Source organism: Xenopus laevis, chromosome 3L, assembly GCF_017654675.1.
Source record: "Xenopus laevis strain J_2021 chromosome 3L, Xenopus_laevis_v10.1, whole genome shotgun sequence".
NCBI lineage: Eukaryota > Metazoa > Chordata > Amphibia > Anura > Pipidae > Xenopus > Xenopus laevis.
The window spans coordinates 11,891,472-11,918,649 of record NC_054375.1 but is presented as its reverse complement, the minus strand read 5'-3'; the positions used below and the strand labels follow the sequence as shown (position 1 = coordinate 11,918,649).

General features: G+C 43.8%; 1 protein-coding gene and 1 long non-coding RNA gene across 2 annotated transcripts; one reads left to right on the top strand and one right to left on the bottom strand.

The window, feature by feature from the left end:
* The first annotated feature begins 1,595 nt into the window (after positions 1-1,595).
* On the top strand, positions 1,596-19,690 carry LOC121401049. The gene is made up of 3 exons (XR_005966077.1): positions 1,596-1,891; positions 6,178-6,282; positions 19,635-19,690. It is a non-coding gene; the product is annotated as an uncharacterized LOC121401049 (long non-coding RNA).
* A 2,783-nt stretch (positions 19,691-22,473) lies between these two features.
* Positions 22,474-26,650, bottom strand: LOC121400980 (caldesmon-like). The gene is made up of 10 exons (XM_041585346.1): positions 26,184-26,650; positions 25,684-25,725; positions 24,754-24,823; positions 24,615-24,654; positions 24,401-24,488; positions 24,252-24,305; positions 24,101-24,160; positions 23,880-23,953; positions 23,220-23,790; positions 22,474-22,648 (listed from the first exon to the last, which is right to left on the bottom strand). Exons 2-10 carry the CDS (start codon positions 25,714-25,716, stop codon positions 22,598-22,600), a joined length of 1,041 nt encoding a protein of 346 aa, XP_041441280.1. The 5' UTR covers positions 25,717-25,725; positions 26,184-26,650; the 3' UTR covers positions 22,474-22,597.
* Between the last annotated feature and the right edge of the window lie 528 nt (positions 26,651-27,178).

The following is a 27,178-nucleotide window of genomic DNA, read 5'->3' as shown; positions in this document are numbered from 1 at the left end:
GGGATCTCTCTGTACAGACTATGAGCAAACTTAGGGACTGTTCCTGCTGAATTGTGCTTAGTACAGGGAATACCTATGCTGCCATAGTTTTATGGGATCTCTCTGTACAGACTATGAGCAAACTTAGGGGACTGTTCCTGCTGAATTGTGCTTAGTACAGGGAATACCTATGCTGCCATAGTTTTATGGGATCTCTCTGTACAGACTATGAGCAAACTTAGGGGACTGTTCCTGCTGAATTGTGCTTAGTACAGGGAATACCTATGCTGCCATAGTTTTATGGGATCTCTCTGTACAGACTATGAGCAAACTTAGGGGACTGTTCCTGCTGAATTGTGCTTAGTACAGGGAATACCTATGCTGCCATAGTTTTATGGGATCTCTCTGTACAGACTATGAGCAAACTTAGGGGACTGTTCCTGCTGAATTGTGCTTAGTACAGGGAATACCTATGCTGCCATAGTTTTATGGGATCTCTCTGTACAGACTATGAGCAAACTTAGGGGACTGTTCCTGCTGAATTGTGCTTAGTACAGGGAATACCTATGCTGCCATAGTTTTATGGGATCTCTCTGTACAGACTATGAGCAAACTTAGGGACTGTTCCTGCTGAATTGTGCTTAGTACAGGGAATACCTATGCTGCCATAGTTTTATGGGATCTCTCTGTACAGACTATGAGCAAACTTAGGGGACTGTTCCTGCTGAATTGTGCTTAGTACAGGGAATACCTATGCTGCCATAGTTTTATGGGATCTCTCTGTACAGACTATGAGCAAACTTAGGGGACTGTTCCTGCTGAATTGTGCTTAGTACAGGGGAATACCTATGCTGCCATAGTTTTATGGGATCTCTCTGTACAGACTATGAGCAAACTTAGGGACTGTTCCTGCTGAATTGTGCTTAGTACAGGGAATACCTATGCTGCCATAGTTTTATGGGATCTCTCTGTACAGACTATGAGCAAACTTAGGGGACTGTTCCTGCTGAATTGTGCTTAGTACAGGGAATACCTATGCTGCCATAGTTTTATGGGATCTCTCTGTACAGACTATGAGCAAACTTAGGGGACTGTTCCTGCTGAATTGTGCTTAGTACAGGGGATACCTATGCTGCCATAGTTTTATGGGATCTCTCTGTACAGACTATGAGCAAACTTAGGGACTGTTCCTGCTGAATTGTGCTTAGTACAGGGAATACCTATGCTGCCATAGTTTTATGGGATCTCTCTGTACAGACTATGAGCAAACTTAGGGGACTGTTCCTGCTGAATTGTGCTTAGTACAGGGAATACCTATGCTGCCATAGTTTCATGGGATCTCTTTGTACAGACTATGAGCAAACTTAGGGGACTGTTCCTGCTGAATTGTGCTTAGTACAGGGAATACCTATGCTGCCATAGTTTTATGGGGTCTCTCTGTACAGACTATGAGCAAACTTAGGGGACTGTTCCTGCTGAATTGTGCTTAGTACAGGGAATACCTATGCTGCCATAGTTTTCATGGGATCTCTCTGTACAGACTATGAGCAAACTTAGGGGACTGTTCCTGCTGAATTGTGCTTAGTACAGGGAATACCTATGCTGCCATAGTTTTATGGGATCTCTCTGTACAGACTATGGACAAACTTAGGGACTGTTCAGTGGCGTAACTACCGAGGGAGCAAGAGGTGCAGTTGCACCGGGGCCCGCTCCACCTCGGGGCCCGCCAGAGCCACTGACTTTTGTTTTTAGGTTTTTTTTTTTTTACAATTTTTTTTTGCCTTTCCTTTTTTTGTGCTGGCTGGTCTGGCTCTTTTATTTGTGCTGGCTGGGCGTGCTCCCTCCGCTTTTTTTTTTTGTGCTGGCTGGGCACCTCCCCCCTGCTGTTTCTGTGGAGCCGCTCTGCTGGAAGGTATGAGGGATTCAGTCGAGGTGGTGGGAAAGTTTGCTACTGTTTTACAGAAACCTGCCGAATGTAAGGGGTTTTTGCATCCTTCGGGTAGGGCAGAAAAGGGATTTGTGTTTGATTGAGTCGTCAGTTTGAGAGGGATGGAACAGACACAAGAGGAGGCCACAGAGAGCACCATGGCTCCCACACCAGAGGGCACATCATGTCTCCACTTCAGATGATTTCTTTTTACTCCAACCCCCCAACACTCACCACCTTAAATTTATGTATTAAAATGAGGCTGCATGTCCCAATAAAGTGAGTTTAGGATGGGCAGTTGGTAGAAGGTGACTAGACCCATGTCTGCTGGGGGGTGGCATGAAGGTCCTGAGTGTGTGTGTGTCTGTATGTATGTATGTATGTATGTATGTATGTATGTATGTGTGCATGTATGTGTGTGTGTGTGCGTGTGTGTGCATGTATGTATGTGTATGTATGTATGTATATGTGTATGTATGTATGTATGTATGTGTGTGCATGTATGTATGTGTGTGTGTGTGTGTGTATGTATATATGTGCATGTATGTATGTGTGTGTGTGTGTGCATGTATGTGTGTGCATATGTGTGTGTGCATGTATGTGTGTGCATGTATGTGTGTGCATATGTGTGTGTGCATGTATGTATGTGTGTGTGCATGTATGTATGTGTGTGTGCATGTATGTATGTATATGTATGTCTGTCTGTATGTATGTGTGTGTGTGTATGTATATATGTGTATGTGTGTGTGTGTGTGTGTGTGTGTGTGCATGTATGTATGTGTGTGTGCATGTATGTATATATATGTGTGTGTATGTATGTATGTATATATGTGTGTGTGTGTATGTATGTATGTATATGTATGTCTGTCTGTATGTATGTGTGTGTGTGTGTATGTATATATGTGTATGTATGTGTGTGTGTGTGTAGCCAAGATTTGGGAGTGGTGGGAAGAGTGAATCCGCACTGGTTTACAGTGATGTCTATTGGATCCATTCAAACCTCGTGGTTAATGTTTAAGTGATGATTAAAAAAAAAAAAAAAGAGCTGGGAATGTTCATCTTTTAAAATAAAAATCAGATACTTTTGGTGTTAGGGCTGCTCCACTTTCACCTTTCGTTGCTCCGGATTAAAAGCTCCTTAGAAGAGATATGGGTGGGTTCCAGGGAACAGGGTAAATATCACAGGGACCCTTGGAAATGCTTCTCTGCTGGGTAACAGGGGCAACAGCTCTTCACCTAGATTTCTTCACCTGAGGGGTATATGTGAGAACAGCTTCCCAGTGCCTAGCTGTAAACTACTCATCTCCTGAGCTGTGTGCCACCGGGGGTGCATGAGGCATTGGCTGACCCTGGAACTGGATCAAGGAAACTGGTGACTTTTGCACCAAACCACTTGCTTGGAATATAGAGGCTAAAACAAGACTCTGGGGACGAACAAAGCCTGCTCTGGACATTCTCCTAAAGGAGAACCCCCTGAGCTAAATACTAAAGAGAAGGAAAGCAGAATGAAGAAATTAGCAGGGTAGGTCCTAAACCATCGTAATTAATGGGTGAAAATGTCCAGTGTGTGAGAATCCCCCCACCCCAATGGAGCTAGATATAACCCACACAACCTGTTGTGTAACAGCCCCGCTGCCAGTACTAGTGCGGTGGTACCGAGGTTACCAGATTACGTGAGTGACGTTTATAGGAAATGCAGCTTGACGGACAGCATTGATTGAAGTGTAAATTGTATTGGCATCTTAGATACGTTAATTAGATGTTTTCCTGACTTTTCAAGGGATCTGGTGTTGGAAAGCTGTCATTTTAGATCTTATGGCGCAGATTAGCCACTGAAAGTACTCCGGTCAGAATCATGAGGTTCTGTAGAGTCACCTGGTTACAACCCGAACCCCACTGACCCTGCCATTGTATGAGAAAGCTCGTTTTGCAGAGGTCCATAGCCCTGATCGAACTCCTGTCTGTCTCCTCCTTATAGGAATAGTTCAGTGTGAAAATAAAAACTGTGTAAATAGATAGGCTGTGCAAAATAAAATATGTTTCTAATATAGTTAGTTAGAAAAAAATGTAATGTATAAAGACTGGAGTGAACAGATGTCTAATAAAACAGCCAGTATCCAACTTCCTGCTTTTCAGCTCTCTAACTCTGAGTTAGTCAGCGACTTGAAGGGGGGCCACATGGTACATTTCTGTTCAGTGAGTTTGCAATTGATCCTCAGCATTCAGCTCAGATTCAAAAGCAACAGATATGACCCATGTGTCCCCCCCTCAAGTCTCTGATTGGTTACTGCCTGGTAACCAGGGTAACCAGTCAGTGTAAACCAAGAGAGCTGAAAAGCAGGAAGTAGTGTTCTGACTGACTTGTTATACATCAAATCACTCCAGCCTTTATACATTACATTTTTGGCTAACTAACTATATTAGATACACTTTTTATTTTGCACAGCCTGTCTATTTACCCAGTTTTTATTTTTACACTGAACAATTCCTTTAAGGCTGCCCTGTCTGCTGGATTTCATTGACAGTAATAACATAGTAAGTTAGGATGAAAAAAGACACATGTCCATCAAGCTCAACCTTAAAGGAGAAGGACAGTGAGATAATAGCCTCTGGGAAGGGAGTGTGGCTGTGGGATAGCAGGTATAGTAGGGAAAGATGGTGTCTATAGTAACAGTGGATAATAGTCTCTGGGAAGGGAGTGTGACTGTGGGATAGCAGGTATAGTAGGGAGAGATGGTGTCTATAGTAACAGTGGATAATAGTCTCTGGGAAGGGAGTGTGACTGTGGGATAGCAGGTATAGTAGGGAGAGATGGTGTCTATAGTAACAGTGGATAATAGTCTCTGGGAAGGGAGTGTGACTGTGGGATAGCAGGTATAGTAGGGAGAGATGGTGTCTATAGTAACAGTGGATAATAGTCTCTGGGAAGGGAGTGTGACTGTGGGATAGCAGGTATAGTAGGGAGAGATGGTGTCTATAGTAACAGTGGATAATAGTCTCTGGGAAGGGAGTGTGACTGTGGGATAGCAGGTATAGTAGGGAGAGATGGTGTCTATAGTAACAGTGGATAATAGTCTCTGGGAAGGGAGTGTGACTGTGGGATAGCAGGTATAGTAGGGAGAGATGGTGCCTATAGTAACAGTGGATAATAGTCTCTGAGAAGGGAGTGTGACTGTGGGATAGCAGGTATAGTAGGGAGAGATGGTGCCTATAGTAACAGTGGGTAATAGTCTCTGAGAAGGGAGTGTGACTGTGGGATAGCAGGTATAGTAGGGAGAGATGTTGCCTATAGTAACAGTGGAGTGTGACTGTGGGATAGCAGAGTACTGTATGAGGGGAGATTATGGTTTGAGTGGAGAGTACTGCATGAGGGGAGAGTGCAGTACAAGGGGAGAGTACTGTATGAGGAAAGAGTACAGATGAGTTGAGGGTACGGATGATGGGAGAGTACTGTATGAGGGGAGAGTGCAGTACGAGGGGAGAGTACTGTGTATTAAAGTGTAGGATATTGTGTGTTTACCTTGTGTGCGAGAATTCAAATGCCAACGTCAAGGCTGGTGGTTTAAAATCAGACCTGGCAACCCTGCCTGATGCGTTGAGGGGAGAGTAATGTATGATGGAAGAGTACAGATGAGGGGAGAGTAATGTATGATGGAAGAGTACAGATGAGGGGAGAGTACTGAATGAGCGAAGAGTATTGTATGAGGGGAGAGTACAGTTTGAGAGGAGAGTACTCGACCCCCTTAAGCTAATGCAGCATAAAGAGGAATCACACAAATAAAAACTTGTTGTCCTTAATGGAAAGCAATCAGGTGAGAGCAAAAGGGGGTTAGAGATAGGGCTGCCGAGAGAGAAGTGGGTACTTATGGCCTCCCACTGAGAGGGCATTGCTGTCAGGAGCACCTGATGGCTCACCGCTCCTCTACAGCGCCGCGTCCAAGATGGCGACACCCATAGCCGCCACGTGGACAACGACATCAGCCTAGTGACGCCGGCGTGCAGACGTGTCGCTCCTGGTGCCAAAATTCTAAATCAAACGACGGAGAGGTCACGGGTTCAATGCCCGATTGTAGGATTTGGTTACTTCATTCCTGGTTGTTCCTATTTTCCTATTTTTCTACCCCAGGGTGGAGGCCCTGCAGGGTGTTGGGTACCCCCCAAATAAGCAGCGAACCTGTAGGTTGTAGGAAGGACTTTCAGATGCAGGTTGGGGGTCTGAGGGTTTGCAGGTCAAGTTGTGGATCTTTAAAAATGTATTTTTTTCTGCCTAGCCCCCTTCTGATGACATCAATTCTGGTTTCCAGCAACGGCACTTCCTGCTTTATGGTGGTCAGCGAGTCACGGATCAGTTTGCAGATCAGGCAGTTGCGGGTCAGGTAGGTAAAAATGTGGGTGTGGGTGGGGTTACTCTACCGTAAGGTGGGGCCTTCATATTAAAGTGGTGGTTCACCTTCAAGTTAACGTTTAGTATGTTATAGAACAAACAATTCTAAGCAACTTTTCAATTGGTCTTCATTATTTATTTTTTTAAAGTCTTTTTTTTATTATTTGCCTTCTTCTGATGCTTTCCAGATATCAAATGGGGGGTCACTGACCCCATCTAAAAACAAATGCTCAGTAAGGCTACAAATGTATTGTTATTGTTACTTTTTATTACCCCTCTTTCTATCCAGGCCTCTCCTATTCATATTCCAGTCTCTTAATGAAATCAATGTGTGGTTGCTAGGGGAATTTGGACCCTAGCAACCAGATTGTGGAAACTGCAAACTGGAGAGCTGCTGAATAAAAAGCTAAATGACTCTAAAACCACTAATAATAAAAAAAATGAACCTAAAGTGGTTGTTCACCTTTTGAATTTTCATATGATGTTTAGAGGGATATTCTGAGACAATTTGCCAATGGTTTTTATTTGTGTTTTTTGAGTTATTCAGCAGCTTTTTATTCAGCAGCACTCCAGTTTGCAGTTTCCAAAATCTGATTGCTAGGGTCCAAATTGCCCTAGCAACCATTGACTTATTTGAATAAGAGACTGGGATATGAATAGGGGAGGGGGCTGGATACAAAGAGGAGTGATAAAAAAGAGCAATAATAACTCATTTGTAGCTTTACAGAGCACTTGTTTTTAGATGCGGTCAGTGACCCCCATTTGAAAACTGGAAAGAATCACAAAAAAAGGTAAATAAAAAAACAATAAAAAGTAAATAATGAAGGCCGATTGAAAAGTTGTGTAGAATTGGCCATTCTATAACCTACTAAAAGTTAATTGAAAGGTGAACCACCTCTTTAAAGGTGAACAGCCCATTTAATGGACAAGTTGATAACCAGGAGATTGTGCCGTTGGCATGAACTACCCACTGACCTTGTCATGCCCAGGACCCAGGGCAGCTGCCCCCATTTTCCGACTTCCCAAGGAAAGCTCTGCTCCCTGGAGTCCCTGCTCATGGAACCCAACCCAAGCCTACGTAAGGGACACCTGGGTGCACAACATGGATTGGTTCATGGCACCCTGGCCAAGGGACAATAGGTTTCAATATTGGGTTACTGGAGGGGATCTACCCAATAACACCCATAGTATTATTTTACTTTCCTTTATCCCACCCCAAATCCTACTTCAGATTAAGCAGACATGCGCCCCTTACACTGGGCTTGGGCAGTACCAGGTACAAATATGTCCTGTCCAATTTGTGCCCCCCTAGAACTGCTGCTGCCAAAATGGCCCTGTAATGTGTATGTTAGATAAGTGCAAGGAGATTCTCATGGCTAATCCCTTGTAAGTATCATTAAGCTTAGGCTGCCTATGTTGTAGTGCCAGGGGCAGTGTCGGACTGGGCCGGCGGGACACCGGGAAAAAACCCGGTGGGCCCCAGATCCGCACCTTTTTCCTGCAGTGACTCCCCGACGAAGGGCAAAATCAGTTGCGCACCTTCTTCCTGTATTGCCCGCAGCGCAGTGTGCCGGCTCAGACAGCAGCCCCGGGCCCCCCAGTCCGACCCTGGCCAGGGGTGCAATGCCACTCAATCACAGCCGCTCCTCCATTAGGGCTTACGAGGCCCCTTTGTTGGGATAACAGGAGGGTGAGGGAACTTTTTCAAAGATTAGTCTATCTGCCCTGATCTTTTCTAAAGGACAGAATATTCAAATTGGTAAAAAAAAAAATATACCAGTCTCCTAATCTGTTACCCCAATGGAGCATCCAAGTGTTGGAGAGCTGATTGGTGCCATTTTCCCTGTGCTCCCAGGCAGGGCAGTCCTAAGAGTCTGAGTACCCCAGGATAGAGCCCTGCAGGGTGTTGGGAACCCCCCCCCCCCCAAAAAAAAATGGATAAATTGGATTAAATCAGTTGAAAGAGGCTAATCACACCCGCAGGTTTTTTTTTATTATAGAGTTGCTTAAGGTTGTTAAGCCAGGTAGTACACGGAACAACCCTCCGCCCTCTTACAAACCAGTTCAGGTGAACAGCTAAATCACACTATGAAGTCATCAGACTCTTAAAACATAGCCTTTAATACCTATTTGTAAAACCAAATTACACAAATATAATAGGCCATGCCCACACAGCACACCAAACCAAATATGTACAGACCCGCTGCCATCAATCAGTATAGGTAGTGCAGGGCTATTGCCTTAAAAACACATAGATTAAAAACCGCATAGGATGGTAAGTGAGGGAATCAAATAGCCGCTAAATATGGCCGTAAGCAGTAACAGCCATTAGTATTTACCGTGTACCCTCCTTTCTATTTCCCAATTTCCCCCGTAGTCAATTCTGCCTACCTATGTTGGGAACGGATGGGAGCTGCTCCCCCACCGTCCACCTATGCTTCCCGACCCGTTTCGCCGTTAAAACGGCTTCTTCAGGGGCATAGGTGCTGGTTGCGTCTCAATTAACGGTTTAAATAGAGGTCCTGTACTTTGCGCATAGTGGCGCTTCTCAATATGAAAATTACTTTAGAGAATGGAGGTCTGACAGATTCAAGTGCTATGCCCCAGAGTAAAGAGAGAGGGAAAAGGAATAGGGGATAGTGAAACAGAAAAAGGGAAGAATATAAAGAGCAGAGGTCCTTCTAGTCTGTTGGAGTTTGTAAGTAAAGGGAGAGGTACTAGTAGTGTCTCCATAAAGGAGGTTACGCCCATTACAAGTCATGTCTCCCTATGGGGCACCTCTTATACTCCGTATTTCAGGGAGGGAGAGCAGCCTCTTATGTCCACTGCGTTAAGCTCAACAATTGATGGCAGGTAATTGTAAAATCTTCTTTTAGGATGTGTCTCCTCAACCGGAAAGGTCCTCTATTCCCAAACGCCACATCAGGAGTGATAGGTGGTATGAATGTATGAGGGGGGCTTAAATACCTAAACTTGTCAGGGTTATGCTCGTATAAGCTCTTTGTATTCATCTGTTTCTTTAAAATTGAGCCAATTAATCCACTTTTGAGATTATCGTTGTGTGTCTTGTGTGGTTGATGTTTTCAAATCGCTCGATTTCAGAAATTTTGTTTAGCCAATCAGTGATTAAAGGAGCTGTAGTTTGTTTCCATTTTCGAGGTATTAACGCCTTTGCCATATCTAACATAATTGGTACTAATGACTTCCGATACACTTGTATCGGTTTAGAAGTCTGGTGCAGGAGTAGGTGTAGGGGTGCATTAGGTATCTCCACCTCTCTAACCACTTTAATAATTTCTCTAACTTGAATCCAAAAATCAGATAGTATCGGGCATCCCCAGAAGATAAGCGATAAGGTACCTTGTGCCGTGTTACATCTCCAACATGTGGAGATAATGTGTTATAAATTTTGGCTAATTTTACCGGTGTCCTGTACCATTTACTTAATATTTTGTAATTCAGTTCTTGTATTTTACAACATCATGAAGTTGAGTGTATTAGCGTAACTATTTTCTGCCATTCTTCTTCCTCTACTGTAAGACCTAATTCTTCTTCCCATTTAAGTTTGAAGATATGATTTGGTGAAGTTTTAGTATTCAATATGCTTTTATATATATGAGAAATCGTTCTACGTGGATGTCCATAGTAGTTCTATCGCAGTGGGGGGGGGGATTTAGTGGTGGATTGTAAGTGCTGTATAATGATAAAATGTTTAATTTGATTGAATCGGAAATTATCGCAAAGGAATGGGTTTCATATTGGGAAATAAAAGGTCCCATGTGGAGACAGTTGAGCCTGAAAGGAAGGATAAACATGTTGTGGAGCACTTTTCCCCAATAAAAGCACTTTGCAGTCATAGCTACTGCATTGGATTTGTCCTGCTTTCTATTATAATACTGACTGTATTAATTTGGGTGTGGACACAGGACACCTTGCAGGAGAATCCACCTACATATACTAAAGGTGAGCTACAGCCTATTTATAATTGATTGAAAGGAAGGAGTAAACCCCCTGGTACAACTTTAGTGGCCAGTGGTGGAAAGGTCGTGGATGTAATCCAGGTGGGAGTGAGTTGTTGCCAAAAATTGGAGTAAATCGTTCTGGTGTGCCCACCCACTTTCCGGATTTAGTTAGGTTATCCCATGTGTGCAGGGTATACATCAACTTTGTGTCTGTTTTGTCTAGGAGAAGTCTGTCTTTGGGTGATAGCCACTGAAGTGCCCATAAAGGCGTTTGCGTTGATTCCTGTTCAATGCAAACCCATAGATTGTGGGGTCCGTAAAATGCCCAGTCTACGCAGCGATTAATCTGTGCCGCTTTGAGACAGGAATCCCAGTCTGGGAGACCTATGCCTGCATTTGATTTCATTGCTATTAGCTTCGAGGTCGCTATTCTGGGATTTTTACGGTTCCAAATGTATTGTACTATCAGCCTCCAAAGATTTGGAAGAATTTGTTTAGGTGGAGGATATGGGATAGTTTGGAACAAGTATAAAAATCTTGGTAAGATTTTGGCTATGTTTATTCTTCCAAACCATGAAAATGAGGGTTTTTCCCATTGCTTTAAATCATGCCGTACTTTGTCATATAGGTCTTCGTAATTCGTCTTTATGGTTTGGACAAATTAATCTTAAAATTACTAAACCGGTTGCATTGATTGAATTGTGCCAGTAGGTTAGGTAAAGAGACCTGTGGGTGGCTGAGGAAAAACAATAGATCACATGTGCAGCTGTTTTATGTGTTTTACCTCCCGCTTCTATACCCTTAATATCCGGATTGTGCCTGATCCGATTAAGAAAGCTTTCGATCGAAATTGCAAATAGAAGGGGCGACAGAGGACATCCCTGGCGTGTACCGTTACGGATCTGAAAAGGGTTCGACAGGGTTCCGTTTACCTTCAACCTAGCTGAGGGTGCCGTGTATAGTGTTGAGATTCAAATGAGCATTTTGGGACCTATTCCTATTGCTTTGAGTGATTCTATAAGAAAATTCCAATTGACCCTGTAGAAAGCCTTCTCGGCGTCCGTTGATAAAAGCATCAGCGGTATCTTTTGTTTTTGAGAATGGTGCATAAGGGCAAACAACCTGTTGGTATTATATCTTGTTTCACGACCAGGTATAAAACCAGCTTGTTCTGGATTAATAAGAGTTTGGAGGAGACCCCGGATCCTTTGCGCTACAACTTTAGAATATAATTTAAGATCTACATTCAGTAGAGAAATAGGTCTGTAACCCCCTGGATCTTGTGGGTCCTTACATTTTTTATGTATAAGTGAAATATTGTAATGGAAAGTGAAGAACTTACCCCACGGGACATCCAAGATGGCGACCTCCTGCTCCACCATGCAGCTCTTCCTGGTCGTATTATGACTGCGTCAGAAACGTGTCGCCCCAGGATTGGTCGCCGACGGAATGGCGTCGGCGTCATGACGTCACTGCGTCAAGTTTTGGCGCCAACCTTGGACTATTTATTTCCAATTGCCCTTTCTGTCCTTGCCCAATTATAGGTCTATCTTGTATAGTTCCTGCGTGTGATTCTAGATATTCTGCTTATCCGTGTACCGACTTCTTGCCTGTTTCATCGATTCTGATCCTTGCTGCCTGTATTGACCATTTGCCTGATTACGACTATTCTTCTGATAAATCCTTTTGTACCGCGAACTTGGTGTTGTTGTCTCCTCCTTGGTCCACACTACAACAGAGCCTTCGGGCCCTGACAAATATGAGCTTCGAGGGCTTCTTTGGGGATTGGTTTCTCTGAGTTTATAGAGTTGGCTGCTGCTGTAAGGTGAGGGGTCAAGAGATCTCCAAATTCCTGATAGTAGGCAATGGTGAAACCATCAGGACCCGGAGCCTTTCCCATTTTAGCCTCTTTAATGGCCAGCAAGAATTCCGCTTTGGACAAAGGGGCATCTAATTCTTGTGACTGTTCTTGTGTTACTTTGCCCAAGCCAGCCTCTGTTAAATATGAACGTATTTTGTCCTGAAATTGCGTAATTTGCGGGCCAGAAAGCTTGGTGTTGGGTAATTGATAGAGTGTGGTATAGTAATCCCTGAAAATTTCTGCTATATCTGATGTCAAGTGTGCTAATCTGCCTGTTTTATCTTTTAACCATTCAATCTGCTGTTGTGCTCGTCTTTGCTTCAAAGTGGAGGCTAAGAATTTTCCACATCTATTTCCATGTTCAAAAAACATTCTTTTGTTCACGTCTATCACTTTTTCGGTGAACGCTGTGCATGTGTTTCGTAACTGTGTTCTGGCGTTCGTTAATTCAGTAAGTATTGTATGAGTACTAGACTTTTTGTGTTGGGCTTGTACGTTGTGTATCTTGGTAATGCTTGAGTTTTTTTCTGCTTTTCTTTTAGCACCTAGTTTGATGAGTTCACCCCCAATAACGATTTTATGCACTTGCCAGATTATCCAGGGGTCCATATCTTCAGTTGTATTATTTTAGAAATAGACACGTAATACTTTAACCACTTCTTGTTTTAGATTTGGGTCTTTAATAAGGGAGTCACATCGAAGCTCTTTCAGGAGTTTGAGGGAGATTAAGAGTACACAGTACTGGTGCATGATCTGATCACGATATAATATTGATTATAGCTTTTTCTATCAGAGCAATGTCGTTGTGTGTGATGAATATGTAATCTAACCTGCTATAGACATTATGCGGGTGTGAGAAGTATGTGTAATCTTTCTCGGATGGATTCAATAATCTCCAAGAGTCAATCAGGGCTGTGTCTGTAAGTAAATTTTTAGCTGTAGTCAGGGTTTTGCGAAAAAGGCTCGATAGACCTGTTGAGGAATCAAGCTTGGGTTCAAGTGCGATATTAAAGTCGCCTCCTATTACCAAGGTGCCTTCCCCAAACTCATTTAGTACTGAGATGAAGTCTTTTAATGCTGGTAGTTGTTCTGTAGGAGGGAGATATACTGAGGCTATAGTGTATTTGAGATTGTTGATATGACCTTTTAATAACACAAGGGGGTCCGCTCGCACATCAAGTGGGGAGAATCCCAGGGTATCCGAAACCAAAATCGATGTACCCCTTTTTTTAGTGGGGTAGAGTTTACTTGTGTGTAACGTGGAGAAATCCTTTGAACCGTAATTTTGGTACTTGTCCCCTTTTAAAATGCGTTTCCTGGATGAGCATAATGTGAACATGTAAGCGTTTCATATCCTGGCTAAGTCTGTGGCGTTTGTAAGGGGTGTTTAGACCTTTCACATTGAGGGTACATATGTTTTACCTTAGCCATCAGGAAATAGGGGTGGACGAGGTCTGGTACCTCCAACTCGTGCTCCATATGTGGATGGAATAATTGGCGTGAGTAGTTGGCTAGAAGGAGAAAGTGAAAAGAAAAGTCAGAACATAAATACTTTTCATATTGTAAGAGATATTACAAAGTGGTATGAAAGAAAAACAGCCAGTTCCCGTACGTGTAAGATCATACGGTCTTAACTTCCTGGCTGCCCACTAAAGGGGGTTGTAGGTGGTGGGACCAAAAAGAGGTCTGTCCCGGCTTGTGCTTGATTTTTTATAGTGAAACACCAAATAAGAATTGAGTGCGTCCATCCTTAAAGTAAAAATAACTAGTAACAAAATAACTATAAAACAGAGTGAGTATAATTAATGGAAGTAGAACTCACGTTATTATTGACCACTTGCCTTTCAATTAAAGGATGAGGAAATGGGGTTCTTCATAAAGGTAGGAAAGATATAGATAACTGGGTTTATACAGTGAATGGAGGCAGGGGGTAGTGGTTATTATTAGGTATTACGAGGTAGTAGAAATAGGTGTAGGCTTTTATTTATTTGTTGCACGGAAAATGGAAAAAAGTATGACCCATATAGTTGCACCTTCCCACCCTTATTAGTTGAATTCCCAAAGCAAAAAAATAAAACGTAACTTTTATTAATCACATCCTAAAATTAATGTGAGACAAAATGAGTATAAAGTGTGTGTTAAAACTAAGGTTAGGTAAGGAAGCTGTAATAGACTCAAGGTCGACAGCTAATAGACGGTACTTTAAAGTTGGAATAATGATGTGGGTTTTTCAAACCCAGTGGTAGCAATTAGCCCACATCTATCCCAACCGTAATGGAGTGCTGGTGACCCACTGTGTATATACGAACGGGTGGGATGTAGGGTCCGGTTTGATACAGTATAATGAGGCGCTTTGAGCAATTTCTTTTTTAACTGTTAGGCAGGGACGATGGACTAAGGAAACTGGTGCTAAACGGAAGGGTGGAAGGGTGGTTCGGGTTGTTAAGATACGTTAACGTAACGCTCCGTTAGCTGTACATCTTTGTTCAGCGATCCAGGGTTCTCGCAGGGCGGTGCGTGAATTAACCGGCACACTAGTGTCTTAAGGTACTGGCGAAGGAAGGGTGTTTCGGTAGCAAGTCGGCAGCTAAGTCAATACGGGGTTCTGCTCCTCCCCCGTTGACGCTGACTGCTATACCGAACGGAGCAAAAGCAGACAACAGCTCCCATACCGGTCGATCTGCCCGCCGAGCACTTATGCTCAGTCAGCCTTCCTAGTTAGGAACAAACAGGCAGATTATTTAATGTGGCAGGTCTTCCTGCCTCCCGTTTAGTAACGCACTAATTCTTATGGAAGGTGTGCGAGTTGGAGCATGACAAATCCCTCTGCTCCAGCATAACCACACTCGGATACGAATGTATCCAAGCGGGGACACACTGCCAAAATAAGGTCTGTGGCACGGGACTTAGATCCACTTGCCACATTATACTGTATCAAACCGGACCCTACATCCCACCCGTTCGTATATACACAGTGGGCCACCAGCACTCCATTACGGTTGGGATAGATGTGGGCTAATTGCTACCACTGGGTTTGAAAAACCCACATCATTATTCCAACTTTAAAGTACTGTCTATTAGCTGTCGACCTTGAGTCTATTACAGCTTCCTTACCTAACCTTAGTTTTAACACACACTTTATACTCATTTTGTCTCACATTAATTTTAGGATGTGATTAATAAAAGTTACGTTTTATTTTTTTGCTTTGGGAATTCAACTAATAAGGGTGGGAAGGTGCAACTCTATGGGTCATACTTTTTTCCTTTTTCCGTGCAACTATATACTATTAATGACCTTGCACACCACCATTTTGTTTCACATCTCTATCAATGGGTGGTGCTACCTACCTTTTATCTAATTTATCTTTTATTTATTTGTATCTACTTCCCAGGTACCAGTCTAAGAAATCTATAGGATACCCCGCCAGCCTCCTCTCTGCAACTACAAGGTTTCTTTAATAACAATTGTACTGAATGCTTTTGGGCCCTTGTCCCTGTATAATTCTGCATTTTTCAAACTTATATTCAGGATAAGCACCCTGATGAAACTCAACTAAAAAAACCCTGCCTTAAAGGAAGTAAACAAGAATACAAAAGGTATACTTATAAATGGTAAAATGAGAACTGTAGAGGTTATATGGAGAAAGTCCATTAAAGCTACATCCGTCTTCAAGTCTTCTAAAACCGGTGCTTGTGCTGTTGGTAGGTGTATTGTTTTAGCTACGGTGCGGTATGTCCCCCACAGAGGATCAAACGCCTCCTGTTCCATTTATCTACAATAGCTATCGGTACTTTGCAGCTGTTCTTATGAGCTACGATGTGGGTTTTCTATACGTGTATCGTGCTGATGGATCTTTATTCCTGTATTGTTCAGAGTAGGTGTAAAGAGTGCTCCAGGGCCCATAACTATACGAGCTGGGCTGTCGGCTCCAACATATAAACGATGCTGAATGCTCCAAGGGGCTTGCAACTGCGCCATTGACCACCCCACGTTCGCTGTTAACTCAAATAGGCCGTCGGATAGTATTGAGTCTGTAAGGAACAGTTCGTATGTATAAAATCCAATAGTTTGTGCCGATATATCTGGTCATTCGGTTAAGGTGCCTTGTCCAGTACACAGAGTGCGGTTTCAAATATCCCGGTTCTTTGGGGTCGATTCTATGGGGAGAATCTTTGAGCAGTTGTGGGTAAATCAGATGTGCGTTATAAGCTGGATAAAAACTTAAAATTATGTACACAGCATATAATAATCCCTGGGTCTCTCTGATCTATATCTCTGGGGTTCTAGGGTTCTATGTACCCTGTCTAGCTCCAGAGGGTCAGTAGTTGCTTTGTCCAATATAGTATTAAATATGACACATACCGTGGATCGAAGTTCTGTTTGTGGAACCGACTCTGGTATACCCCGAATGCGGAGGTTGTTCCTCCTGCCTCTGTTATCGAGGTCTTCCATATGTTTGTGCTGCGAATAGACAAAGCGATGGTGATTGTTAACTCGATCGATGAGAACGTTGCATTTGGATTTGGCCGTTTCCATCCTAGAGTCGAGTTGTGATTGTGCATCTCCCATAGCCTGTAAGTCAGCTCTAATTTCCGCTAAATCTGCTTTGTGGGCTTCATGAATTGTTTGCGCCACTGCATTAAGGTCGGCTTTAGTCGGTAGATTGGCTAGAATAGTGCGTATGTCCATTGATAGAGATGCTGAGCTGAACCCTGAGGCCGTAGATCCTGCCGGGCTTGGGCTGCGTCTCGCTGCTTCAGCCATCTTGGTTTCCTCCTGTAAAGGCCCCGTGTTTGGTGCGTCTGTCCAGGTATCTGGTCATGTCGTTTCGACCACTGTGACTGGATGCTGAGGTGGTCGACGGTGGTTTCTTGCCACTTTTGCCCATTTCAGGATGTTAGAAGTTGTCTGAATGGTGTAGTTAGAGTATACGAGCCGGGAGCTGACTCTACTCGCGTCTGCTCAGCACCACATCACGCCACGCCCGTTTCTTATATTTCTAACATCGCCAACATGTTCCATAATTCTCCGTCGGAATTCTCTGGTCGTCTTACCTATATATTCCATACCACATTGGCATCACATCATATGTATGACGCCTTGTGTTTTGCAGTTAATGAATTTATCTATACGGTGTTGTACGTTATCCACTTTTCTGGTGAATTCAGTTGTTTTGCAAATAAATGGGCATGTTACACAGTTACCACATTTGTAGCAGCCTTTTAGTCTGTTGGTAAGTCACGTGCCCATTGTGGGGTTCACATAGTGGCTTTGTGTAAGGCGATCACGGAGATTTCTGCTCCGTCTAAATGTTATAAGTGGTTTGTCACCTACTACTTTATTAAGCTCAGCGTCCTGTTGAAGAATGTGCCAGTGTTTACCTACTATGTGTCTTATACAGTGGTGTGAAAAACTATTTGCCCCCTTCCTGATTTCTTATTCTTTTGCATGTTTGTCACACTTAAATGTTTCTGCTCATCAAAAACCGTTAACTATTAGTCAAAGATAACATAATTGAACACAAAATGCAGTTTTTAAATGAAGGTTTACGTTATTAAGGGAGAAAAAAAACTCCAAATCTACATGGGCCTGTGTGAAAAAGTGATTGCCCCCCCTTGTTAAAAAATAACTTAACTGTGGTTTATCACACCTGAGTTCAATTTCAAAGGTTATAAAGCCATTTCTAAAGCTTTGGGACTCCAGCGAACCACAGTGAGAGCCATTATCCACAAATGGCAAAAACATGGAACAGTGGTGAACCTTCCCAGGAGTGGCCGGCCGACCAAAATTACCCCAAGAGCGCAGAGACAACTCATCCGAGAGGCCACAAAAGACCCCAGGACAACATGTAAAGAACTGCAGGCCTCACTTGCCTCAATTAAGGTCAGTGTTCACGACTCCACCATAAGAAAGAGACTGGGCAAAAACGGCCTGCATGGCAGATTTCCAAGGCGCAAACCACTTTTAAGCTAAAAGAACATTAAGGCTCGTCTCAATTTTGCTAAAAAACATCTCAATGATTGCCAAGACTTTTGGGAAAATACCTTGTGGACCGACGAGACAAAAGTTGAACTTTTTGGAAGGTGCGCGTCCCGTTACATCTGGCGTAAAAGTAACACAGTATTTCAGAAAAAGAACATCATACCAACAGGAAAATATGGTGGTGGTAGTGTGATGGTCTGGGGTTGTTTTGCTGCTTCAGGACCTGGAAGACTTGCTGTGATAGATGGAACCATGAATTCTACTGTCTACCAAAAAATCCTGAAGGAGAATGTCCGGCCATCTGTTCGTCAACTCAAGCTGAAGCGATCTTGGGTGCTGCAGCAGGACAATGACCCAAAACGCACCAGCAAATCCACCTCTGAATGGCTGAAGAAAAACAAAATGAAGACTTTGGAGTGGCCTAGTCAAAGTCCTGACCTGAATCCTATTGAGATGTTGTGGCATGACCTTAAAAAGGCGGTTCATGCTAGAAAACCCTCAAATAAAGCTGAATTACAACAATTCTGCAAAGATGAGTGGGCCAAAATTCCTCCAGAGCGCTGTAAAAGACTCGCTGCAAGTTATCGCAAACGATTGATTGCAGTTATTGCTGCTAAGGGTGGCCCAACCAGTTCAGTATCCAATGACCTCTTATAGGCTGTTTTAAGGGAATTGTGACTATATCCACGTTCTGTCAAGCGCCAGTATAATTTTTTGGCCGCTATTTTGAATTTGTCAGTTGTACTACACAATCTTCTTACTCTTAGGTACTGGCCTACTGGAATCCCTTGAATGGTATTTTTGGGGTGTTGGCTCTGTGCATGGAGCAGACTATTGGTGGCTGTTTCCTTTCTATATACAGACGTCGCTATGTTATTGTTATTTGTAGGATCTGGAAATATTTGAGTATCTAAAAAGTTAACAGTGTTGCTGTTGATTTGTGCTGTTACCTTCAAATGAATGGGATTAATATTAAGTTTATCCACAAATTGGAAGAACTTTAGGCTTGTGCTTGTCCATATTAATACTATGTGGTGTATGTAGCGCAGCCAAAGTGGTAAGTACTGAGTCTATTCAGCCAGATCCTCTCCAAACACCATATTGCTCTCCCACCAGCCCAGGGAAATGTTGGCATAAGAGGGGGCGCATGTACTGCCCATTGCGGTTCCCCTTAATTGGTGGAAATATTTACTGTGAAAGGTGAAGTAATTGTGGGTTAACACAAATTCCAGTAGCTCAACTACGAAATTGTTATGTTCAATGAATTGTAGTCTTCGTTGCATGAGAGTGTCTTGGACAGCAGTCAGGCCAAATGTGTGTGGAATGCTGGTGTACAGTGATTCCGTGTACTACCTGGGTTATCAACCTTAAGCAACTCTATCATTCCTTTGTACCCCCCAAATAAGCAGCGAACCTGTAGGTTGTAGGAAGGACTTTCAGATGCAGGTTGGGGGTCTGAGGGTTTGCAGGTCAAGTTGTGGATCTTACCAAGTTTTATTCCTTTAAAATGTTTTTAAAAATTTTTTTTTTCTGCCTAGCCCACTAATGATGACATCACTTCCCGTTTCCAGCAACGACACTTCCTGCTTTATGGTGGTCAGCGTGTCGCGGATCAGTTTGCAGATCAGGCAGTTGCGGGTCAGGTAGGTAAAAATGTGGGTGTGGGTTACAGGTCCGGGTTTCAAAAATTGTTTCCACGCAGGACTCTACCCCAGGGTGGGGCCATTATATTAAAGGGATGGTTCACCTTTAAGTTCATTTTAGTATTATATAGAATGGCCGATTCTAAGCAACTTTTGGTCTTCGTTTAATATTTGCCCTCTTCTGACTTTTTCCAGATTTCAAATGGGGGTCACTGACTCCCTCTAAAACCAATGCTCAGTAAGGCTACAAATAATTTTTATTGCTACTTTCTATTACTCATCTTTCTATTTAAGCCTCTGCCTTTCATACTCCAGTCTCTTATTCAAATCAAAGCATTTCAGCAGCTCTCCAGTTTGCAGTTTCCAATATCTGGTTGCTATGGTCCAAATTACCATAGCAACCATTCATTTATTTGAATAAGAGCCTGCGATATGAATAAGGGAGGCCCGAATATAAAGAGGAGTGATTAGAAAGAGCAATAATAGATCATTTGTAGCTTTACGGAGCACTTGTTTTTAGATGGGGTCAGTGACTGTAAAAGAATCAGAAAACTGTAAAGAATCAGAAAAAAAGGTAAATAAAAAAATAAAAAGTAAATAATGAAGACCAATTGAAAAGTTGCGTAGAATTCACCATTCTATAACCTACTAAAAGGTAAGTGAAAGCTGAACAACCCCTTTAATGGACGAGTGGATAAGCAGGTGATTCGCATGAACTTACGAGGGGTTCCGAGGCCCCTTTGTTGGGATAACAGGAGGGTGAGGGAACTTTTTGAGAGATTAGTGTATCTGCCCGAGGTTCCCCGGCTCTGCTCCGCCGGCAGTAAATAGTTTTGTGCTACTGTATGTTTAATTCATGTGACAAGCAGCAGATAAGAATCCAGAAATGTATGTGTGTGTTGCAGCCTCTCAGGAAGGATTGCACAAAGCCACGGAGACAAGTCCCACCTTTAAATGACAAACACAGAAGCCTCTCCGCTTGTTACCTGCCCCTTTATTTTCTTCCCTTCATCTATCGACTTGTGCTAAAGCCTCGCTGTTCCTGCTCAAACTGCTCCTGTTGGCCAATTTGTTTTTATACTCCACTAAATATTTTCTTCTTTCCCTTTTTCACTTGTCTTCTTTCCTCTTTCTTTTATCAGTTTTTTTTTGCACTTTTTTAAAGAATCTTTTACTTTCCATTTAATGGTTTCTGTGCGTTTCTCCAGGATTTCATCTCAGTTCCACTTACAACTCTTAGGCCCCAGGCCACCAATGTTTTTAATTCTTAGGGCCCCAGGCCACCAATGTTTTTAAATCTTAGGGCCCCAGGCCACCATTGTTTTTAACTGTTAGATCCCCAGACCACCAATGTTTTTAACTCTTAGGGCCCCAGGCCACCAATGTTTTTAACTCAATCGCTTTAGCAGGAACCCCCCACCCCAAAAGGACGTCTCATAACCTGGAGAAAGTGGTACCCAAAAAACAAATGCAGCTTAGTCATTGGCCAATATCAAGCTCCTTCATATACTAAATGTCTGGTATAGTGACAATAGGCTGGTGGGAAGTGGATGGAATTCCAGTGTTAAGAAAGGGGCCTTGGACTTGAATGGAAATGCTGTTACATTGTGGCCTATGGAGTAAAGCAATATTCTAGTTCCCTCCAATCATTAGAGATCAGTATGTGTCCCTATGTCTTTCAGCCCCGTCATGTACATATTAATCAATTAACCCTGCAGAGATATTAACCCATTCCCTTCTTCAACTAAACCCCTGTATCAGCACCACCACCCAGTTTTACCCTCACACAACCGCTCAGTCATCTTTAGTAGAACGAGGCACAGGAGCCCCTTCCCTCAATATTCACCATAGGGATTAAAGAAAAACACAGAGACATATTTATGGAGAAACCTGGCGGTGAGCACAGGATTTATTACAATTAATAGGCAATTTATATTTGGGCCTCCCTAACAGTGGATGATCCAGAGGAAGGAGAAAAACCCTAGAGTGCTATGGGGGCCAATCTGCACTGAAGGTAAAAATTCCTTCCTGACTCCTAGAAACGGCAGTCGGTTCTACACCCTGGATCATGGCTAGACGCCCCCCGCCCCCTACCTATACACCCCTACCTCCTATTCACCCCTCACCTATACACCCCCCTCAACCTTCTCCTATACACAACCCCCACTCTCCCTCCTATACATAACCCCCCTACTTTCCCTCCTATACACAACCCCCTACTCTCCCTCCTATACACAACCCCCACTCTCCCTTCTGTACATAATCCCCACTCCCCCTCCTATACTCAACCCCCTACTCTCCCTCCTATACTCAACCCCCCACTCTCCCTCCTGTACACAACTCCCACTCTCCTTCCTGTACACAAATCCCTACTCTCCCTCCTGTACATAACCCCCACTCTCCCTCCTGTACATAACCCCCTACTCTCCCTCCTGTACACAACCCCCTACTCTCCCTCCTGTACATAACCCCCTACTCTCCCTCCTGTACACAACCTCCTTCTCTCCCTCCAATACACAACCTCCTAGTTTGCCTCCTGTACATAACCCCCTACTCTCCCTCCTATACATAACCCCCACTCTCCCTCCTGTACACAACCCCCCACTCTCACTCCTATACTCAACCCCCTACTCTCCCTCCTATACATAACCCCCACTCTCCCTCCTGTACACAACCCCCCACTCTCACTCCTATACACAACCCCCACTCTCCCTCCTATACACAACCCCCCACTCTCCCTCCTGTACATAACCCCCTACTCTCCCTCCTGTACATAACCCCCACTCTCCCTCCTGTACATAACAGACAGACACACACAGACATACGCTCTCGGGATAGGTAGGTTGGAAGGAAAGGATTCAGGCCGTGGTGGTGGGTCGGCGGCAGCAGGTGAGTCTTTGGGTGGAATGCTGAAAAGAAAAGATTTAGAAAATGTTAAGATAAGAATAAAGACAAACACTTGTTTCTTTATGATATAAAAGGCTCAGTGTTGCTTTAAGAGCGCACTATTTTTGGGCCTTTGGGGACTGTTTGGGTCTCTCTACACATGGAATGTCAGGGCCTCTTATGAATCTCAGTCTGAGCCTCTGCCATTTATTCTTTTATACTCTTTGATCAGCTGGTGCCAGTCCATTAGCCAGTGGCAACCCATTTCCAAAGGTGGATATCTAAGCCAGATGTCCAGCAGCCCTGTAAGAGTTACCTGCCTCCCCTGTTATTGGCCTACTATACAATCAACACTTTATCTGCAGACTTAGATCCCTGTCAGCAACCTCTTACACCCTAAAGGCAGCCAAACATTGGTCTATGGGGTGCGCCCTCAAAGTGATCAGCCTGCGGGCTCAACAGACAGGGTGTATGACTTCCTTTCTATTGTTCTGATTGAAAATGCTCAGAAGAGCAGGAAGTAAGGTGGAGCTGCATTGGACAACATGAGGTATCTCTAGAAGAAGGGTAATTGTCAGTAAATTGATACATTACCCAAACCCTGCGGAGCCTCTTCATTATGGCCTTCTTGACCCGTTTTCGGAGGGTCGGCCTTTCTACCACCGGAGGATCTTCGAAGGTCTCTTCCACCTCTGGAGCTCGTTCTTTTGCTACTTCCTCTTCTCTTTCCTCCTCCGGTGCTGGAGCTTGTTCTTCCCCAGGGCCTCCCTCTTCTCTCTCCTCCTCCGGTGCAGGAGCTGGTTGTTCCCCAGGGGCTCCCTCCTCTCTCTCCTCCTCCTCAGCAGCAGCAGGAGCTTGCTGTTGTCCAGGAGCTCGCTCTTCTCTCTCCTCCTCTGCAGCAGCAGGACCTTGCTGTTGTCCAGGAGCTCCCTCTTCTCTCTGCTCTTCCTCCTCCACTGCAGGAGCTTGTTCTTCTCCAGGAGCTCCATCTTCTCTCTCCTCCGCAGCAGGAGCTTGTTCTCCAGGAGCTCCCTCTTCTCTCTGCTCTTCCTCCTCTGCTGCAGGAGCTTGTTGTACTCCAGGAGCTCCCTCTTCCTTCTCCTCCTCCACTGCATGAGCTCCTTCCTCCTCTCCCTCAGCTGCAGGACTTGCATTTTGTTCCTCACTAGATTTGAAGGGAAATAAATGTCATTATTGTCATTATTGTAAAGTGGCAGTAAGCGTAATTGAAAGTGTTTAGTGCAAAATACATACCCAGCAGCCTCCTGCAGCTTCTGCTCCCTCTCCCAGAGCGTCATGGCAAGCTGGTGAAGGTGCCATTGGATAGTCTGCGGGTGCAGGGGAGGCACAAGGATAGGAGCAAAGGGGAAAGAAAGGAGACAGTTATGATTATGTCTGTATATGTGCTGCTAATAGTACCTTTATACGCTGAGGGCAGTGAGGGTGTGGGATTCCCATGTGATGGGGGAACTTACATTCTGCAGCCGCAGATACTCGAAATGCTGCCCCCATCTCCAGTGTTCCGATGATGCTTCCTGTGGAAGGAGAGAGTCAATGTTAATAATATAATTATTATAGAGACACACAGTGAATAATAACCTCTCCTATAATAATAGTGACACTTACAGGAGGCAGCAACTCCTCACTGTAGAGGGCGACACACTCCCTCTCGAGCACTTCCTGTAACATAAAGAAAGTAGCAGCGTTACACAAGAGCTGGCAATCTAATATCATTTATTCTCTATTTATCTAGACATCTATTCTGCATTACATACCAGATAATGGATCAACACCCAGTACTCATAAATGTTGTCTCTGTGCGTCGTCCTCGGGTCGCTGAAATATCGAAGAATAAAGTCCTCTCTGAAAAAGAAAAATATCACTGAGCGTTAATAAAAACATTTTCCAGCCTTATTGCCCTTGCACTTACCCCTGGGGCAATAGCAAATGATTCCCAACATGTAATAAGAGCATTTATGTTTTACTTACAGGACGACGTTCTTGCCATAGTAGACCCGGTAGTGATGTTCTGTGGGAAAAACACATTTATGTTAAATACTGAGCTAAAGGGGGAAAGGAATTCACGTATAATAAAACGTAGGAACTGATAAATAAAATAGGATTTTACCGTAATAAGAGGCAAGGGCCTTAAAGTCGGTGTCTTCCTCCCTGAAGTCCTCCAGGACGACGTACAGCGGCTGTAAGTGAAAGGAAAGAGCATTAGGGACAGAATACTAAATGGCTCTAAATGCTGCTCACAGTCAGTCTGGATCTGAGGAGAATAGAGACAGAAAAGGGTTTGGGGTTTCTATGGGGCAAATATTGCAGGAATAAGGAGATTTTATTCTGAAAAAAGGAAATAAATGTAGTGGTTGTTTTTCATGGATGTCAGTTCTACCCGCACAGAGGAAAATGGTATGGCAGCTCCCACCTGTATGTATAAAAGGAAGCAGTGCAGACAGACAGACAGACAGCTGCTTAAAGGGGAAGGAAACCTAGATGGTGCAAAAACCCTCCCCCCCCTCCCGTGTGTTGCCCACCCTCCCCTGGCCTACCCGTCCCGCTGGGCAAATGCCCCTAACTTGTTACTTACCCTTCTGCGCAGGTCCAGTCCAGGGAGTTCACAGACGACATCTTCTTCCACGTGATCTTCTTCCTGCTGTGAACGGCGTTTTGGCGCTTGCGCAGTAGGAGCATTTCGCCGGTACGGATCTACTGCACATGCACCGAAAGTCACAAAGTACTTTTGGCGCATGCGCAGTAGATCGTACCGGCGAAATGCTCCTACTGCGCATGCGCAGGTCAAAGCAGGAAGATCGCGTGGAAGAAGATGTCGTCTGTGAACTCCCTGGACTGGACCTGCTCAGAAGGGTAAGTAACAAGTTAGGGGCATTTACCCAGCGGGACGGGTAGGCCAGGGGGGAGGAGGGAGGATGGGCAACACACGGGAGGGGGGGAGGGTTTTTGCGCCAACTAGGTTTCCTTCCCCTTTTATAGAAGAGTGAAAGGGAAACAGCAGTTCAGATGAGAGAGGATTTATTTTACACTGAGGCATTACCAGGAGAGATGTCTTGATCGTTATCTCCTCCATCGTCGACACCTAAAGGGACAAATGGACACAATCAGGCAAAATGAAGTCACGGTTACAGGGTTTGTTCACCTTTAAATAAACGTTTAGTATGATGTAGAGAGTGATATTCTGAAAATTTGTACTTGGGTTTCATTTTTTATAATTTGTGGTTTTTGAGTTATTTAGCTTTTTATTCAGCAGCTATATAAAAAAAACTTTAATTTAGACCAATTGAAAAGTTGCTAAGAGTTAGCCATCCTATAACATACTAAAAGTAAACTTAAAGGCAATTATTTCCTTATGTATATTCCCCTATTTGTATTATTAATGCTGCTGATAGCGATGGATTGGCTTCTTATAAATCCCATATACAGTAACCGTATGGGCTCATATGCACAAAGCCACGTGGGACCCCCCTCAAGTGAATTTAGGGCAGATTTGCTGAAGAAGAAATCATGTGCTGAATCAGTTGAATTTGCAAGATTTACCTCTTCAAGAAGATTCTCCGATGTTAAAAAAATAAATTGGGGGCGGCACAAGGCCGGGGCACCCCAAGGGGGTCTCCCTAAGGAACCCCTGGCTCTCTCTTACACTGTTCAGATGAAGATGGATGTGACTGAACAATGGAGAAGCCAAAAATAAACCCAGGTGTTATCAGGCAGGTGTAACAGCAAAATCACAGTCCAAAAAAAGCAGGAAAAGCTCTGTAGCAATCTGTATAGAAAAGAGAATAAAAAGGCAAGTTAATGAATTTAGTGCTTAATATTTCCTATATAATACAGAGGAAGGCAGAGATCTATTGTCCCCTAAACTTGAGCTTTGTCAGGTCCTGTGCCCTTTTTCTTTATTGTAGTAAATGTTATTTGTCAAATAACCCCAGAGGGAATATACACTTAACCCAGAGCCAACCAACGGACTAAACCAACTGTCAAATCCCTATGGGTAAAGTCACCTCTCTTCTATGGGACCTGCTGTATGTCCCCCCCACTCATTTACTATCACCCCCTACTGTCCCCATGGCACGTGCCTCTGCTTCCCACCCCTAGTTACAGACTGGGGGTCACCAACTATCTCATTTTTCACTAATATAAGGGATATTTGGCAAAAAAATGTCTTGGAGAGAATATACACTTAACCCAGAGCCAACCAACGAACTAAACCAACTGTCAAATCCCTATGGGTAAAGTCACCTCTCTTCTCTGGGACCTGCTGTATGTCCCCCACTCATTTACTATCACCCCCTACTGTCCCCATGGCACGTGCCTCTGCTTCCCACCCCTAGTTCCAGACTTGGATAAAGGGAACATGTATTTAGCTACAATGTTGGTACATAAGAGCAGGGCTGGGGGCAGATACCAGGGGGCAGAGGGGCAAATCTCGAAGGAGCCTGTCAGTACTGGGAACACAAATGAAGCAGCTTATGGTGAGGTACAGGGGTCCCCAAATGTTCCCTTCATTAATAAATGTGAATATTTGCGACAGT